This window comes from Peromyscus californicus, unplaced genomic scaffold, assembly GCF_007827085.1.
Source record: "Peromyscus californicus insignis strain IS unplaced genomic scaffold, ASM782708v3 Scaffold_1__1_contigs__length_55948999, whole genome shotgun sequence".
NCBI lineage: Eukaryota > Metazoa > Chordata > Mammalia > Rodentia > Cricetidae > Peromyscus > Peromyscus californicus.
In genome coordinates, this window is record NW_026294492.1 from 30,063,471 (window position 1) to 30,078,794 (window position 15,324).

The 15,324-nt window shown below is 45.1% G+C and overlaps 1 protein-coding gene across 5 annotated transcripts; it reads left to right on the top strand.

Moving 5' to 3' along the window:
* The first annotated feature begins 263 nt into the window (after window positions 1-263).
* Window positions 264-13,698, top strand: Gemin6 (gem nuclear organelle associated protein 6). Of its 5 annotated transcripts, none has more exons than XR_008220200.1 (4): window positions 267-1,801; window positions 2,599-2,745; window positions 5,148-5,593; window positions 13,008-13,698. XR_008220200.1 is itself a non-coding variant. In XM_052746358.1 (3 exons), the coding sequence occupies exons 2-3, from the start codon at window positions 2,618-2,620 to the stop codon at window positions 5,521-5,523; spliced, it is 504 nt and encodes a 167-aa protein (XP_052602318.1). In that variant the 5' UTR covers window positions 264-1,475; window positions 2,599-2,617; the 3' UTR covers window positions 5,524-7,163. The 5 variants fall into 5 exon arrangements, 3 of the variants coding, with proteins under 3 accessions (XP_052602318.1, XP_052602317.1, XP_052602320.1); XR_008220199.1 differs by lacking the exon at window positions 13,008-13,698 and adding an exon at window positions 7,236-8,922; XM_052746358.1 differs by lacking the exon at window positions 13,008-13,698 and having other exon boundaries at window positions 264-1,475; window positions 5,148-7,163.
* The last annotated feature ends 1,626 nt before the right edge of the window (window positions 13,699-15,324 follow it).

Below are 15,324 nucleotides of genomic sequence, written 5' to 3' on the forward strand. Positions count from 1 at the left end.
TTGGCCCAGAATTTGACAATTAGACTAGTGAGCCCCAGGTATCCTTCAGTTTCCACTTTCCAGCCCTCGGATTACAAATGAACACTACCATGCTGTGCTTATTTTTATGCAAACGCTTTATCAATGTAGTCATTCCTAGCCCCTCATCAACGTATTCTTGATGACTAAGCATTAAGAAGGGCTCTACCAGGCCAGAGCATGGCAAACATGGCACCCAACAGGTTTTGCCTTTTTTTTTTTTTTTTTTTTTTTGGTTTTTCGAGACAGGGTTTCTCTGTGTAGCTTTGCGCCTCTCCTGGAACTCACTTGGTAGCCCAGGCTGGCCTCGAACTCACAGAGATCCGCCTGGCTCTGCCTCCCGAGTGCTGGGATTAAAGGCGTGCGCCACCACCGCCCAGCTTGTTTTGTTTTTTTGAGACAGGGTTTCTCTGTGCAGTTTTGGTGCCTGTCCTGGATCTCGCTCTGTAGCCCAGGCTGGCCTCGAACTCACAGAGATCTGCCTCCCTCTGCCGAGTGCTGGGATAAAAGGCGTGCGCCACCATCACCCGGCAATTTTTTTTTTTGGTAGGCCAATTGGTCTTGAACTCTCAAAGATCCACCTACCTCTGCTTCCCAAATGCTAGGACGTGTGACCCACATGCAACTTCAATTTCTGATAGTTTGGAAAGGGTAGGGGAGTGACTTGTCTCAAAAGAACAAAAATAGGTCTCAAAAGAAAACACAGGTCAAACCTTTTATTTAGCAGTAAAGAATGGAGCTTAAAATGCAAGTGAACAGTTGTCACAAACCAGTTTTATTCTGGTTTTTATTCTGCGTTTTTAAAGGTCAAACAGTTCCTCCCACACTCTAATAACTTGGAATTTATATTAGCTCTCTGTAGATTTACAGAGGGTGTTAACTGGCAAAATCTAACTTAATCCATGAAAGCTACACTAATATAAGGAGTCAGTCATTCAATCAGTGAAGGTTTTGAGAAGGATTATTTGATATGGAATTCCAAATAGTAATAAAAAGCTGATTCACTTTTAATGTTTCTGCCCCTTGGCTTGGTAGTCTTCTAGCTCAATTTTTTTTAATCATTTTTTTTTTTTTTTAAGTGTCGGTAGGACCCCAGCATTTACTATCTTGCACCACTTTTCAGTATCATAGTGTCGAAAAAAGATTCTGCAGTAGTCAGAGCCCAATTGACTACGTGCCCAGAAATCTAAGCAGAAGCAAGGGCTGTATCCCTTTCCACCAAAGAGGTTTATAATGAGTGACGGCATTCAGCCCAATCCAACGATGATCTTCCCAGCTTCCGCACCAACCTCGAAACTCACTGCGAGCACGTCCCAAAGGCGCACGCATTTTAACTGCCCCAAACGAGAATCCGCGCCGTTCCCTTCAGCCTCTAGACCTTGAAGATTTACCCAGAGGGCTTTGGTTTGCATCCGTGGCCAAAGCGCATTTCCGTACCCACTTGCATTGAGAACATGGTACGAGCATTTTTCTCTTATAACGATAACTTGAGCTGTCCACGGTGGCAGCGGGAACCCAGGTTCCCTAGCTCACGGACTGCGGCTCCGGTGACTCCGCCCCGTAGCAAGGACGGAAGCAAAGGACTACAGAGCGGAGGATTCTGGGGGGAGGAAGTGACGCCAGGCGCAAAGCATGCTGGGCTCAGGCGGGCCGACTCAAGACCGCTCGGTGGCGTGTGAGCCAAGTGGGGATGTATCGTTGCGCTCCTGGGGTGTTTTCCTCGGTTGTCGCGAATAAGCAGCTGGCCCCAAACCCCGCGGAGACTCTGGTCTACAGAGAGTAGGTGGGAATCCGAGAACTCCGCATCAGTTATGCCTACAAGGGGTTTGGGGCGAAATCCTCTTAGCTAAGGAAAGCTGAGGGTTTGAGTATCATCTGTGGACCAGGGTTCAAAGCCAGGTTGGAGTCGTATCCGGAACTGGGAGAAGAGGGTGGGATGGACATGCTAGAGGAGTTTCAGAATTGCTCTGGCGGCCATTCGCTATTACCGTAGCTCAGGCTGAATTATTAATAACTTTTCTTTTTCCGGATATGGTAAAAAAAAACATTCTCAAGAATTCTCCACAGTATCAGTTTCTTATACTGAAAATGGGCATTTTGGGCCGGGCGGTGGTGGCGCACGCTTTTAATCCCAGCACTCGGGAGGCAGAGGCAGGTGGATCTCTGTGTGTTCGAGGCCAGCCTGGGCTACAGGGTGAGAGCCAGGACAGGCTCCAAAACTACACAGAGAAACCCTGCCTCGAAAAACAAAACAAAACAACAAAAAAAGAGCTTTTTGTTTGTTTTTTCTTTTGAGGCTGGAGACGTACGCTATGTTAACCAGGCTGGTCTCAAACTGGTGGTCTCAGTGTTACTAGTAGGCAGGACTGTAGGTATGAGCTACCAAGACCACAGAGAAACCCTGTCTCAAAATACTAAAAAAAGAAAAAAAAAAAGAAAGAAAGAAAAAGCAAGCAAGCAACTTGCTAAGAATTTGAGGCAAATTACAGACGTCGCTGCCTTCAGAATGGAGATTAAGGGTTAAGACATTGCTTGTGTGGAATATGCATAGTGATTAACCCATACTGGTAATGGTTTTAGTTCTAGCCAGCTGGTAACCATGAGTGAATGGACGAAGAAAAGCCCCTTAGAATGGGAAGACTACGTTTATAAAGAAGTCAGAGTGACAGCCAGTGAGAAGAAGGAGTATAAAGGATGGCTTTTAACTACAGACCCAGTCTCTGCCAAGTGAGTATGCATCTTACTTTCTGGAAGTGACACCGCCGTACTGCCTGGATATCCAAGATGAGAAGGCCGGTCAGTGAAAGGCTGGTTATTCACACCTAACAACTGCTTTTGAGCCTAAGTGCTGTTTTAACTGTGGGTTGCGACAGCAAACTGGACACAGTTACAGGAATAGAACATGGAAATTCTCTCCTTCTGTTCGTCCTTTCACAGGGTCTCACGTAGCCCAGGCTGGCCCTGAGCATGCTGTGTAGCTGAAGATGACCTTTAACTTCATCGGCTGCTACTTCCTGAATGCTAGGGTTAAAGGTGTGAGACATGGCAGCCAACCTTTTTTAAAGGCTCACATAACTCAGGCTGGCCTCAAATTCATTGTGTAGCTGAGGATAAACATGAACTCCTGATTCTCCTCTCTCTGCCTCCCAAGTGCTGAGATAAGTGTGAACCACCGTATCCAGCTGTTAAGAACTTGTGTCAAAAAGTAAAAAAGGGCTGAGGATACATACAGGGTTTCTCTATGTAGCTCTGGCTGTTCTGGAACTTGCTCTATAGAGCAGGCTGGCCTTGAACTCACAGAGATCTGCCTGCCTCTGCCTCCTGATTAAAGGCATGAACTATCACACCAGGCTGAAGCTAATATGACCTTGATATCAGAAGTAGAGGACAGGTTTAAAAAAAAGAAAACTATTAATTCCACTTATGAATTCAAACACCAGAATCTTCACTAAAATACATAGTCTACCATATGTTATGATGTAACAAAAGAATTTTACTTCTGAAGCCAGGTGCAGTGGTGGACAACTTTAATCCCGGCACTCCCAGGCAGAGCCAAGCAGATCTCTGATTTTGAGACCAGCCTGGTCTACATAATGAATTCCAGGACAGCCAGAGCTACAAAGAGAACTTGTTTAAAAAAAAAAAAAAGAACTTCACTTCTGTGCTACTCTCCTAAAAGCCTAGTAATTCCTTTTTTTTTTTTTGGTTTTTTAGAGACAGGGTTTCTCCGTGTATTTTTGGTGCCTGTTCTGGATCTCGCTCTGTAGACCAGGCTGGCCTCGAGCTCCCAAGTGCTGGGATTAAAGGCATGTGCCACCGCTGCCCGGCAAGCCTAGTAATTTGTAGTGTAATTATGAGAACGCTCCATACAACCAAGAATTGAGACGCTGTATAAAACACTTCACAATACTTTTCAGAACTCTCAAGATCACAGGAAGCATGTAAAGACCGGAAAACAGATCAGAAGAGAATAAGGAAACATGAGAACTAAATGTAACATAGGATCTTAAATTGGAAATGTAACCTAAGATCTTGGACTAGATCCTAGAACAGAAAAGGCCCCCAGTGGAAAACTCAGTACTAAACAACACCTGTGGTTTAGTTAATGTAAATTCTTATTTTTGACAGAAGTACCATCAATATTGTACGATGTTAACTCCGGGAAGCTTAGTGAAGAGAGTATGGATACCCTGTAGTGTCTTTATTACCTCCATTAGTCACCAAAAAAATGCACGTTTATGACAAATGGCCCAATTCCTAAAATTTAAGTGATATGGCAGGAATGGCGGCCAAGCCTTTAATCCCAGCACTTGGGAGGCAGAGGCAGGACCATCTCTGTCCTTTGGGACTAGCCTGATCTACGTAGCAAATTCCGAGCCAGGCAGAACTACAGAGTGAGACCCTGTCTCAAAAGAAGAAAAGAAAGAAAACCGAGAAGGTAGGGTCTCAGCAAGTTGACCAGGCAGGCCTCAAGTTTGTGATCCTCCTGCCTCAGCCTTAAGAATAACTGGGGTTATAGGCCTTTGCCACTAAGGTCTGTCCTGGGAGTTTCCTGAGCTTCAGAGTTATTGTCATAAATTTGTCATAGTATGTTGAGCAGTGCTGCCCTATTCCTAGTATTGTGTCCCTTCTGTCTGTCTTACTCTAGTGGGCTGTGGGTGTGGGTGTGTTCTGCGAGGGATTGAACCTAGGATCTCATACAGACAGACATGTGTTCTACCACTTAGTTCTGATCCACTTTCAGCTTTTGGGTTTGATGATCTTCTGACTTTGGTTTTATTTTTATTTTTGTTTTTTGTTTTGTTTTTTCAAGACAGAGTTTCTCTGTGTAGCTTTTGGTTCCTGTCCTGGAACTCACTCTGTAGACCAGGCTGGCCTCGAACTCAAAGAGATAAGCCTGGCTCTCAGGAGGTTTGGTTTTTTTTGAAAGAAAAACCAAAAATGTTTAGATGTTTAGGATCTCAGTGAGGGCTGAGGAGTTAAGTAAAAGCATTTTGTGGCGAGATGGTTAATCGTCCTGGGGGTCAGGTGACCTGTTTGGGTTGATGATGCCCTCATTCCATTGCTTCTTCATAGTTCTGGGGGTTTTTCTTTTTCAAATCTGCTCTGAACTTACTTTTTCTTTAAAGCATTGTCCTCGTGAACTTCCTTGAAGATGGCAGCTTGTCTGTGACTGGAATTATGGGACACTCTGTTCAGACGGTGGAAACGGTGTGTGAAGCGGACTCCAGAGTAAGGGAGCAGCTGGCACATCTGTTCACATCTGGAGATTGTAAAGGGTACAGCCCCGAGGATCTGGAAAAGAGAAAGAACAGCCTAAAGAAGTGGCTGGAGAAGAACCACATCCCGGTCACCGAACAGGGAGATGCACAAAGGACTCTCTGTGTGGCTGGGGTCCTGACGATTGACCCACCATATGCTCCAGAAAACTGCAGCAGCTCCAATGAGATCATTCTGTCCCGCATTCAGGATCTTATTCAAGGCCATCTTTCAGCTTCCCAGTGAGAGGCCGGGCCCTGTGAACGCACTGATCCAAATGACTTCACTGTTCGGTTTTGTGTTAAATGCTTCGAATGTAAGTTGATCGTATTATAGGAGTTCAGAAGCACATGTGGGATGTATGTGTGTGTGCATATGTTAAGTTTTTTGTCTAGGGCAAATCAGATGAGTAGATCCTGAGTGCTGACTTTCCTGGGAAGGAAAGGGTACATGAGTAGCATCCCATGCTCTGAAATTAACACAGGAAGTAATACTTGTAAGGAGCTTTTCTGTGATGAGGATAAGCCATTCTTTTTGTAAAGCAAGAATACATTTTGAATAGGTGTAGCAATGTGAAATAATTTATAAATTTCAAGATAAGATATTAAGGTAAAATCAGTCTTGGGTTCCTTGAACTAACCAAATCTCTGTGTTCTTAAAATGTTGGTCTTTGAGGTTGATAACAATAGCAATAACTCTTTGAATTAGAGTAAACTGTGGTTTGGCTGTGGCTTGTGCCACCCTACAGTCATTAAAGGTACGTCCTAAAGAAGGATTGTGGGACCTGGCCTCAGACTTTGATGATATAAGCTCTTCTGCTATGATGGCTTGGTGCATCTGAGAAATAGAAAATGGAAAGCTCTTAAAAGTTAACATGGTTCGCCGGGTGGTAGTGGCGCACACCTTTAATCCCAGCACTCGGGAGGCAAAGGCAGGCGGATCTTTGTGAGTTCGAGGCCAGCCTGGCCTACAGAGCGAGGTCCAGGAAAGGCGCAAAGCTACACAGAGAAACCCTGTCTCGGAGAAAAAAAAAAAAAAAAAAAAGTTAACATGGTTCATTGCTCACCAAAATGGAGCTGATGCCGCGTTACTGTCCTGGACTTCCACTATTGAGCTAAATTTCTCTTCATAAGTACCCTGTTCCAGGCATTTAGTTCATTTTAGTGACCCAAAGCTGACTAGTAGAGTATATATATATTTTTTTTTTTTTTGGTTTTTCGAGACAGGGTTTCTCTGTGTAGCTTTGCGCCTCTCCTGGAACTCGCTTTGGAGACCAGGCTGGCCTCGAACTCACAGAGATTCGCCTGGCTCTGCCTCCCGAGTGCTGGGATTAAAGGCATGCGCCACCACCGCCCGGCTAGAGTATATATTTTTATGGTTGAAAGTTTTGGCTGTTGGTAAAACCCTTTTTTTTTTTTTTGAAACAGGGTCTCACTATGTAGCTTTGGTTATCCTGGAATTTACTATGTAGTCCAGGCTGGCCTCAATCTCACAAAGATCCACCTGCCTCTGCCCCCTGAGTGCTGGGATTATAAGTGTGGGCCACCACACCTGGCTTTTCCTCACAGCTTTTAATTCACTGACCAAGACTCTAGAAATTTAATAGAGGAAAGAGAATAGGAAATAATTGGCATGATCATGGAAATGATTCTGACCAGGTGACACCCTTGGAAAGGGAGAAGCTATATAGGAAATGAACCACAGCATCACTCAGGCTTGGCCTTGGCTCAGGGACAGATTCTGGTGCATTAGTGTTGGTAGATAGATTGGTTGTCAAACTAGTGTGTTGGGGACATGCTGTTTCTTGGCAACTGAATCCTTAGTTTAAACAATCTGCCTCCAAATAAAAGTGCTGGAGAGGGCAAATGATCCTCTCTGCCGTGGAAACTGCTGCTCCCAGTGCCTCAGCTAAGATGTTCCCAGAGAGGTTCGCTTACCTGCTTCTAACCTTTCCTCAGGGCCGTCAGTTGGAGTTCCAGGACCTGCAGAGGCAGTCTCCCAAAGCTGGCTCCGTTTCCTGCCGGGTCTGGATGGCAGCCAAGGCTGTCTTTGAACATGATATCAACAATACTTTTAAAAAAACAAAAGACTTGGCCTGGAGAGATGGCTCAGTGGTTAAGAGCACAAACTGCTCTTCCAGAGGATCTGGGTTTGATTCCTAACACCCACGTGAGTTGGCACACAACCAACTCTTAACTCCAGTTCCAGGGATATCTTAACACTGGCCTGTGTGGGCACCTGCACTCACAGGCACACGCTTACCCACATACACATAATTTAAAATGAGAAAAATAAATTGTTAAGGCTTCGGGGGCATTCATTCAGCTTTTACAACTTTATTTATATATTTTTTTTAATTTAAATTTTGTTGTTGTTGTTTTGAGACAGGGTCTCACTATGTAGTTCTGGCTGTTCTGGAACTCACTATGTAGACCAGACTGTCCTTGAACTCACAGAGATCAGCTTGCTCTGTCTCCCAAGTGCTGAGATTAAAGGCCTGGCTTGAGCTTTTCAAAAAGTTGTTTTAGAAGCAAAGTTTTTAGTAATTCCCTTCCTATGCAGTTTGTCTGATTTCCTAAATATTCCCACTGTTTCCTAGAGACATTATGGCTGAAATAGATTTTTCACAAATGAAATTTTTTAAATTATTGGAGCTGGTCAGGTGTCTCAACAGGTAAGGACACTTGCCACCAAGCCTGATGACCTGAGTACCACAGAGTTGAAGCAGAGAATTGACTCCTGTAAGCACCCTACCCCCCCCAATAAATCTAAAAATAAAATTGTTAGAAAATTAGAAGCCTTCACAGTCAACTGTTAATTTCTAGAGTGTTGATGGAAATGTGGGATGCTTTGAAACAGATTGTGGGATGCTAGTATGGGCTAAGGATTTCTATCTAATTCCTGCCAAGAACTTGGGAGAAATCAGCATATTGGGGGGCTAAGTTATACATACTTAATTGTTCCTACTTCCAAATATAGTTGATTTTTATAAAATATTAGTAAGAGATTTTGTTTGCTTGTTTGTTTTATGAAAAGTCTCCCAGCTCAGTGAGTAATGTGCCCGTTGCAGAAGCATTAAGAGCTGATGCTGGGACTCCAGCATTCATGTCTGATGTGGAGACACGAACCTGGAACCCCAGTCCTGGGTTGCTGAGTCAGGCAGAACCTAGGCCTTGCTGGTAGCCAGCCAGTCTAGCTGAAATGCCAAGTTCTAGGTTTAGTGGTAGATCCTGTCTTGAACATTAATGAAGGTGGGGACTGGAGAGAGAGCTCAGCAGTTAAGGGCACCTGCTGTTCTTACAGAGAGCCCACATCCGTGGCTTCCAACTGCTGGTAGCTCTCAGAAGAAGGGTTCAGATGCCCTTCTCTGGCCTCCATGGGCACCCGCACGGTGTGGTACACATACAGATATTCAGTACATACATAAATGTTTAAAAAAATCTAAGATGAGAAGTGATTGAGGAAGACATCCTCAATCAACCTCTGAGCTCAGTCTACCTCCCTCATGCACACGTGTGTATACTACACACAAACATGTCGGATGAGAAACTATTTCCTGGTGGTTTTACCACCCTGCTTTATCTATTTCTTTGTTCCTTTTTCTTTTCTCCCACTCTCTCTCCTTTCTCTCTCTCTCTCTCTCTTTTTTTTTTTTTTTTTGGTTTTTTGAGACAGGGTTTCTCTTTTTTTTTTTTTTTTTTGGTTTTTCGAGACAGGGTTTCTCTGTGTAGATTTGCGCCTTTCCTGGAACTCACTTGGTAGTCCAGGCTGGCCTCGAACTCACAGAGATCCGCCTGGCTCTGCCTCCCGAGTGCTGGGATTAAAGGCGTGCGCCACCACCGCCTGGCTTCTCTCTTTTTTTTTTTTTTGAGAGAAGGTCTTGTATAGCCTAGGTGCACGCGCGCACACACACACACACACACACACACACACACACACACAAATTTTTATAGAAAGAGGAAGGGTTAAACTTAAACTTTTCCAGTTCGTGGAAACATTTATGGAGGATTCCAGTAAAGCGTCCAATTTTACATTCTGTCAGCATTGTATGAGTCTCTAATGTTTCCTCATCCTTCCCAGATTTTTTGTTGTTGTTTTTTGTTTTTCAAGACCGGATTTCTCTGTGTAGCCCTGGCTGTCCTGGAATTCACTCTGTAGACCAGGCTGGCCTTGAACTCAGATCTGCTTGCCTCTGCCTCCCGAGTGCTGCCATTAAAGGTGTGTCCCCTCGGCCGGGCGGTGGTGGCGCACGCCTTTAATCCCAGCACTCGGGAGGCAGAGCCAGGCGGATCTCTGTGAGTTCGAGGCCAGCCTGGGCTACCAAGTGAGTCCCAGGAAAGGCGCAAAGCTACACAGAGAAACCCTGTCTCGAAAAACCAAAAAAAAAAAAAAAAAAAAAAGGTGTGTCCCTGGCCATCCAGCGGTTGTTAATGTATGCCCACAGGTGGAGGGCAGAGGACTACAGTACTTTGTAGTTGTCTGTGTACAAGTCTTATGCTGCATGCCCCCCCCCCCTTTTTTTTTTTTGAGCCAGGGCCTTGGTCTTTCTAGGTTTCCCAGGCTGGCTTCAAACTTGCAGCAATCCTCCTGCCTCAGCCTCTCAAGTACACCATCACTCTATTAAACAAGCATACCTTATTTCTGATGGACAGAGGCTTGGGAATCCAACCCAAAGCTTCTTGCATGCTAGGCAAGCACCCTACCACTGAGCTCCATCCCTAGACCCGAGAGTGGAAAAGCAGAATTAGGAAACCTGGTGCCTTTAGTTCCTTTCCTTTTAGTTTCAATAAATAGGTGTCCAGATTCTTCAGCTGCCTCAGAGGCTCTTACGTGGCTAAGTTATGTTCCAGATTGAGTGCATTCGAGTGATCCTCATATCTGTTCTGTGCCCTTGTTCATCTGTGCTCAGAATTTCTAGCGTGTTGACTGATCTACAGCACCTGATTAAATACGCTGCTGTAAGTGAAATTCCAAACAGATGTGGGAGGCATTTCTGCAGCCCCACCGAGGAGTTCAGGATGGCCCTGCAGTGTGCTTCGGTTATAAACTGACTTTTCTGTTGACTAACGAGATTGCATGCTTCAGTTAATCTAATCTCAGCTCTGCTCACTGTAGGAAAAGGTGGCGTAAAGATGATGTAGGAAGAATGGGGGCAGCTGCAGTGTAAGACGGGAGGGCGCAGGAACATCTCGGATTTCCACTTGCTTTGTCCTGGGTCTGTAATCAGCTAGTTTCCTTGTTATATGTGATAGTCCCCTAGTGCTCATCAGGTAGCATGGCCCCTGAAAGGTTATGCCATCTGTCTGCCAGAGAGCACACCACACCTTGGCAGTCTCATGGATAAACAACCCTGAAATCAGTGGATTTTTCCAGCAGATTTTGAGAGGGAAGAGTTAATGTGCCCAGACATGAAGGTTCCTGTTAGATTTTACATATTAGCCAAAGTCTACTAGACTGGACTTTGTGCAGTTAGCATGAAGATAAGGTAAGGGTGTGTGTGTGTATTAGAACTGTCATAATGTGGGCCTAAGTATGATAACGTGCCAATTGTTAGTATCAGCAGTCAGTATCACATACAAATCATACCTTCACATTTTTAAAATAAGTAATTTTTTAAAAAAAGTTCAGAACTGGTAGATCATGGCTTTTAATCCCTTTCCCTCTGTACATAGCTTTTTCCTATGTGTACATATCATTTTCTTGGCCTTTACACTTCAAGTCCCAGAAATGCAATATAAGGTCTTACTCATATAGCATGTTTATTTTATTTATTTGAGTGTGTGTGTGTGTGTGTGTGTGTGTGTGTGTGCGCGCGCGCGCGTGTGTGCGTGCGTGCGCGCGCGCTCACGAATGAGCCGCAGCACACATGTGGAGGTCAGAGGACAGCTTGAGTAGGTATGTTCTCCCTCTGTCGGGTGGGTCTGGGCATCCAGCTCAGGTCAGCTTTAGCAGCAAGTTCCCTTACCCGCTGAGTCAGCTTGCCTGCCCAACATTACATGTTTATTAGAGTTGCTTCGGCAAAGGTTTCACGTTTAGTATTCTAAAACGTTTACATTTTTAGAGATGTCTATTGGTACAATTTGTATTTGAAAAATAAGTTATTATACTTTATAAATGGTTCCTTATCTCATTTTATTTAAATAGAGTTTCCCTTGGCAATACTGGCATTTTAGACTGGATACTGTTTTTGTTTATAACTTTTGGGAGTCATTTCTCTCTCTCTCTCTCTCTCTCTCTCTCTCTCTCTCTCTCTCTCTCTCTCTTTCTCTCTCTCTCTCTCTCTCTTTTTTTTCCCCGAGACAGGGTTTCTCTGTGTAACAGCCCTGGCTGTCCTGGAACTTATTTTGTAGCCCAGGCTGGCCTCGAACCCCCAGAGATCTGCCTGCCTCTGCCTCCCGAGTGCTGGGATGAAAGGCGCACACTCCCACGCCTGGCTTTAGTTCTCTGTTTTTACCATGTGGGTTCTGAGAATTGATCTCAGGTCTGCAGACTTGGCAGTAAGTGCCCTTAACAGCTGAATCATCATCTCACTAGCTTCCAAAAATGTAGTTTTTGGTATGCTCAAAACTTGATCTCAGCTGGACGGTGGTGGCGCACGCCTTTAATCCCAGCACTTGGGAGGTAGAGCCAGGCGGATCTCTGTGAGTTTGAGTCCAGCCTGATCTACAAAGTGAGTTCCAGGACAGGCTCCAAAGCTACACAGAGAAACCCTGTCTCGGAAACAAACAAAAAACCAAAAAACTTGATCTCAGCCGGGTGCATGCCTTTAATCCTACTTTAATCCTAGCACTTGGGAGGCAGAGGCAGGTAGATCTCAGTTTGAGGCCAGCCTGGTCTACAGAGGGAGTTCTGGGACAGCCAGGGTTATACAGAGAAACCCTGTCTGGCGGGGGTGGTGGGGTGGGTATGGGGTGGCTAATGATCTTTACAAAAATGATGTTCCATTTTGGAAGGTTATATGATCACAGCTTCCCTTCTTACATTCCCCAACCACTAAAATAACTCAGCCTTTTGTGGAGATCAAATATGCCACAAAGATTATTTAGTGCTGGGCGGTGGTGGCGCATGCCTTTAATCCCAGCAGAGCCAGGCGGATCTCTGTGAGTCCGAGGCCAGCCTGGGCTACAGAGCAAGATCCAGGAAAAAGGCACCAAAACTACACGGAGAAACCCTATCTCGAAAAACAACAAAAAAGAACAAAACAGAAACAAACCTCATGGTTTGCTGTATTCTTAATGAAAATGTTCATTATTGTATAGAATTATATCATATTTATCCATATTATCTTTGTTGTATGTGGGATGTCACTTTTAGCCCCTTCCTTATCCCTCATTGTAGTTGTAAGATTGAACCGGTGGGCTGGGCTCCCCTCTCATCCCTTCCCCTCTTTTCAAACATTCTACCTCCTGTTGACAAAGCCTGTGGGGGCGGGGCGTGATGTGAATAAGAATGGCCCCCATAATCGCATATTTTGGATGCCTAGTCATCAGGGAGTACTCGGGAGAGACTGGGAGATGTCCTTGTTGGAAGAAGTGTGTCACCAGTGGTGGGTTTTGAGGTTCAGTGTTCCAGGCCCAGTGTCTCTCTCTTCCGGCTGCCTGCAGATCCGGATGTGGAACTCCAGCACTGTGTCCACCTGCATGCCGCCCTGCTTCCTGCCATGACAGTGGTGGACTAAGCCTCTGAAACCAAGCAGCCCACCAATTAAATGCCTTTTTTTTTTTTTAAAGAGTGGTCGTGGTCGTGGTGTCTCTTCACAGCGACAGAACTGACCAAGATGAGTCATTCTTATCAGACCACCAGAAGTTCACCATACAAGGGACTCATCACTGCAGTTTTATTTATTTATTTTTGGAGACAGTTTCTTTGTGTAGCCCTGGCTGTCCTGGAACTTTCTTTACAGATCAGGTTGGCCTCGAACTCACAGAGATCCGCCTGGCTCTGCCTGAGTGCTGGGGTTAAAGGCGTGTGCCAACCACCACCCAGCTACAGTTTGACATTTATGATTCCCAAAGAGGGCCTGGAGAGATGGCTCCGTGGGTAAAGGGCTTGCCACACAGCATGGGGACTGAGTTTGAACCCCCAGCTCCCCTGTAAAAAGCCAAGCTTGTGAACCTGTCACCTCAGTGCTGGGTGGAGCAGAGGTCGGTAGATCCCTAGAGATTGATGGCTAGCCGATCCAGATACATTAGTGCCTTCCAGGATCAGTGAGAGACCCTGTCTTCAAAACCAGGGTAGAGGAGCTGGAGAGATGGCTTAGTGGTTAAGGGCACTGGCTGTTTTCACAGAGGACCTGGGTTCAATTTCCAGCACCCACATGGCAGCTCACAGCTGTCTGTAACTCTAGTTCCAGGGGATCCGATACCTTCATGCACATAAAGTTAAATAATATATATATATATATATATATATATATAATAACAATATAACAAAATATATATGTAATATATAATATATATATATACACACACACGCATATATAAAATAGGGTAGATGTTGACCTCTGCCCCTCACACCCCTCCCCCACCACCAAGTCCCATACCTGTCTGGTCCACACAGTGAGACCCTGTCTGAAAAACAGAATAGCAAGAGCTAAGGATACAGCTCAGTGGTAGAGTACTTGCCTAGGACATACAAGGATCTGGATTCAGATCCCAGCCCTGCAAAAAAAAAAAAAACCAACCAACTTCCCCACCCCAAATGGGGGAGGAGACCAAAAGCCGTGGAAGAAGCTTCCCACCCTGGAACAGTCTGAAACTGTTACTGTGACAGGAAAACTCTTATCTTTTCCATCTGGGGCACTCTGTCCTCTGAGCGTTCAAATATTCACTGACAGAGACTCATGATCCAGATGCTAGTATGTGAGTGCTTGAGGTTTTATCCCAAGCATGGGGGTGGAGGAGGTTGAGTGAGATCTAACTTCTGAAAACAATAGCTACTTTTGTTTTTGATTAACTGGCTAAATTTCTTAAGCACTTTCTCCCTTGAATGTGGAGAGAAATAAGCCCCAGGATTTATGATTAATTTCAACATACTTTAAGAAGGAAAAGCAGTGTCTCCCTGTGGGTATGGGGTGAGGGGGTGGGTGGAGGGTGGGGTGGGGGGGTGTGTTCAAGTAACAGCAGTATGAGCAGAGTCATTATTCATGGGACAACTGGGTCCACCCACAAGACCCCTCCAGAGTGCGCTCCCCTTGCAACCTTGCAATCAGAGATATCACAGCAGAGTCCACACAGGTCCAGTCTGAGGAGCATTTGAAGTTCATACCCCGGCACACTCTCTGTGTGTGTGTGTGTGTGTGTGTGTGTGTGTGTGTTTTGCGTGTGTGCCAGGAATAGACCATAGGTGTCTTCCTTAGTTGCTCTTCACCTTAAAAACATTTTTGTAATTACACTTATTTAGTGTCTGTGCCCCACAGCTTGCATGCGGGAGTTAGAGAGGTTCTTTCCCATGAGTCCTGGAGCTCAAACTCAGGTCCTCAGCCGTGGTAATAAGCTCCTTTACCCACTGACCATCTTGCTAGCCTCCACCTTATTTCCTGAGACACACCAAACCTGGAGCTCACCAGTTTGGCTAAGCCGGCTTGCCAACAGGCTCCAGCAGTCCACCTGTCTCCACCAGCAAGCCTTCCCCACCCAGCACTGGGATAGACACACACTACCATGCCACTTTGCCCGCTTTCTTACCTAGTGCTGGGGATTGGAAACCCAGGGCCTCATGCAGCGAGCTCTTACCCACAGCCCTCTCCAGCCTCTGAACACTGGAGTTTTGTGTTTTAATTTTACAAAGTCCTTTTTCAAAATCTTATGACATTTTGGGAACATGTTTAAACTGAGCTGACATTTACTATATGACTCAGATTTACATGCTGTACTTACATGTATTATTCAAATTAAACTACTCAGATATATAAAGAAAGGAAAAAGATTAAAATTTGTTACTTGCCAGGGAGCAAGTTATAAAGAGAGAAGGAACTCAAGGAGGAAGGCAAATGTGTTGAATTTCTGCAGTGTGAGATTTGTTACCTCCCTTCTGATACTTCTCTTC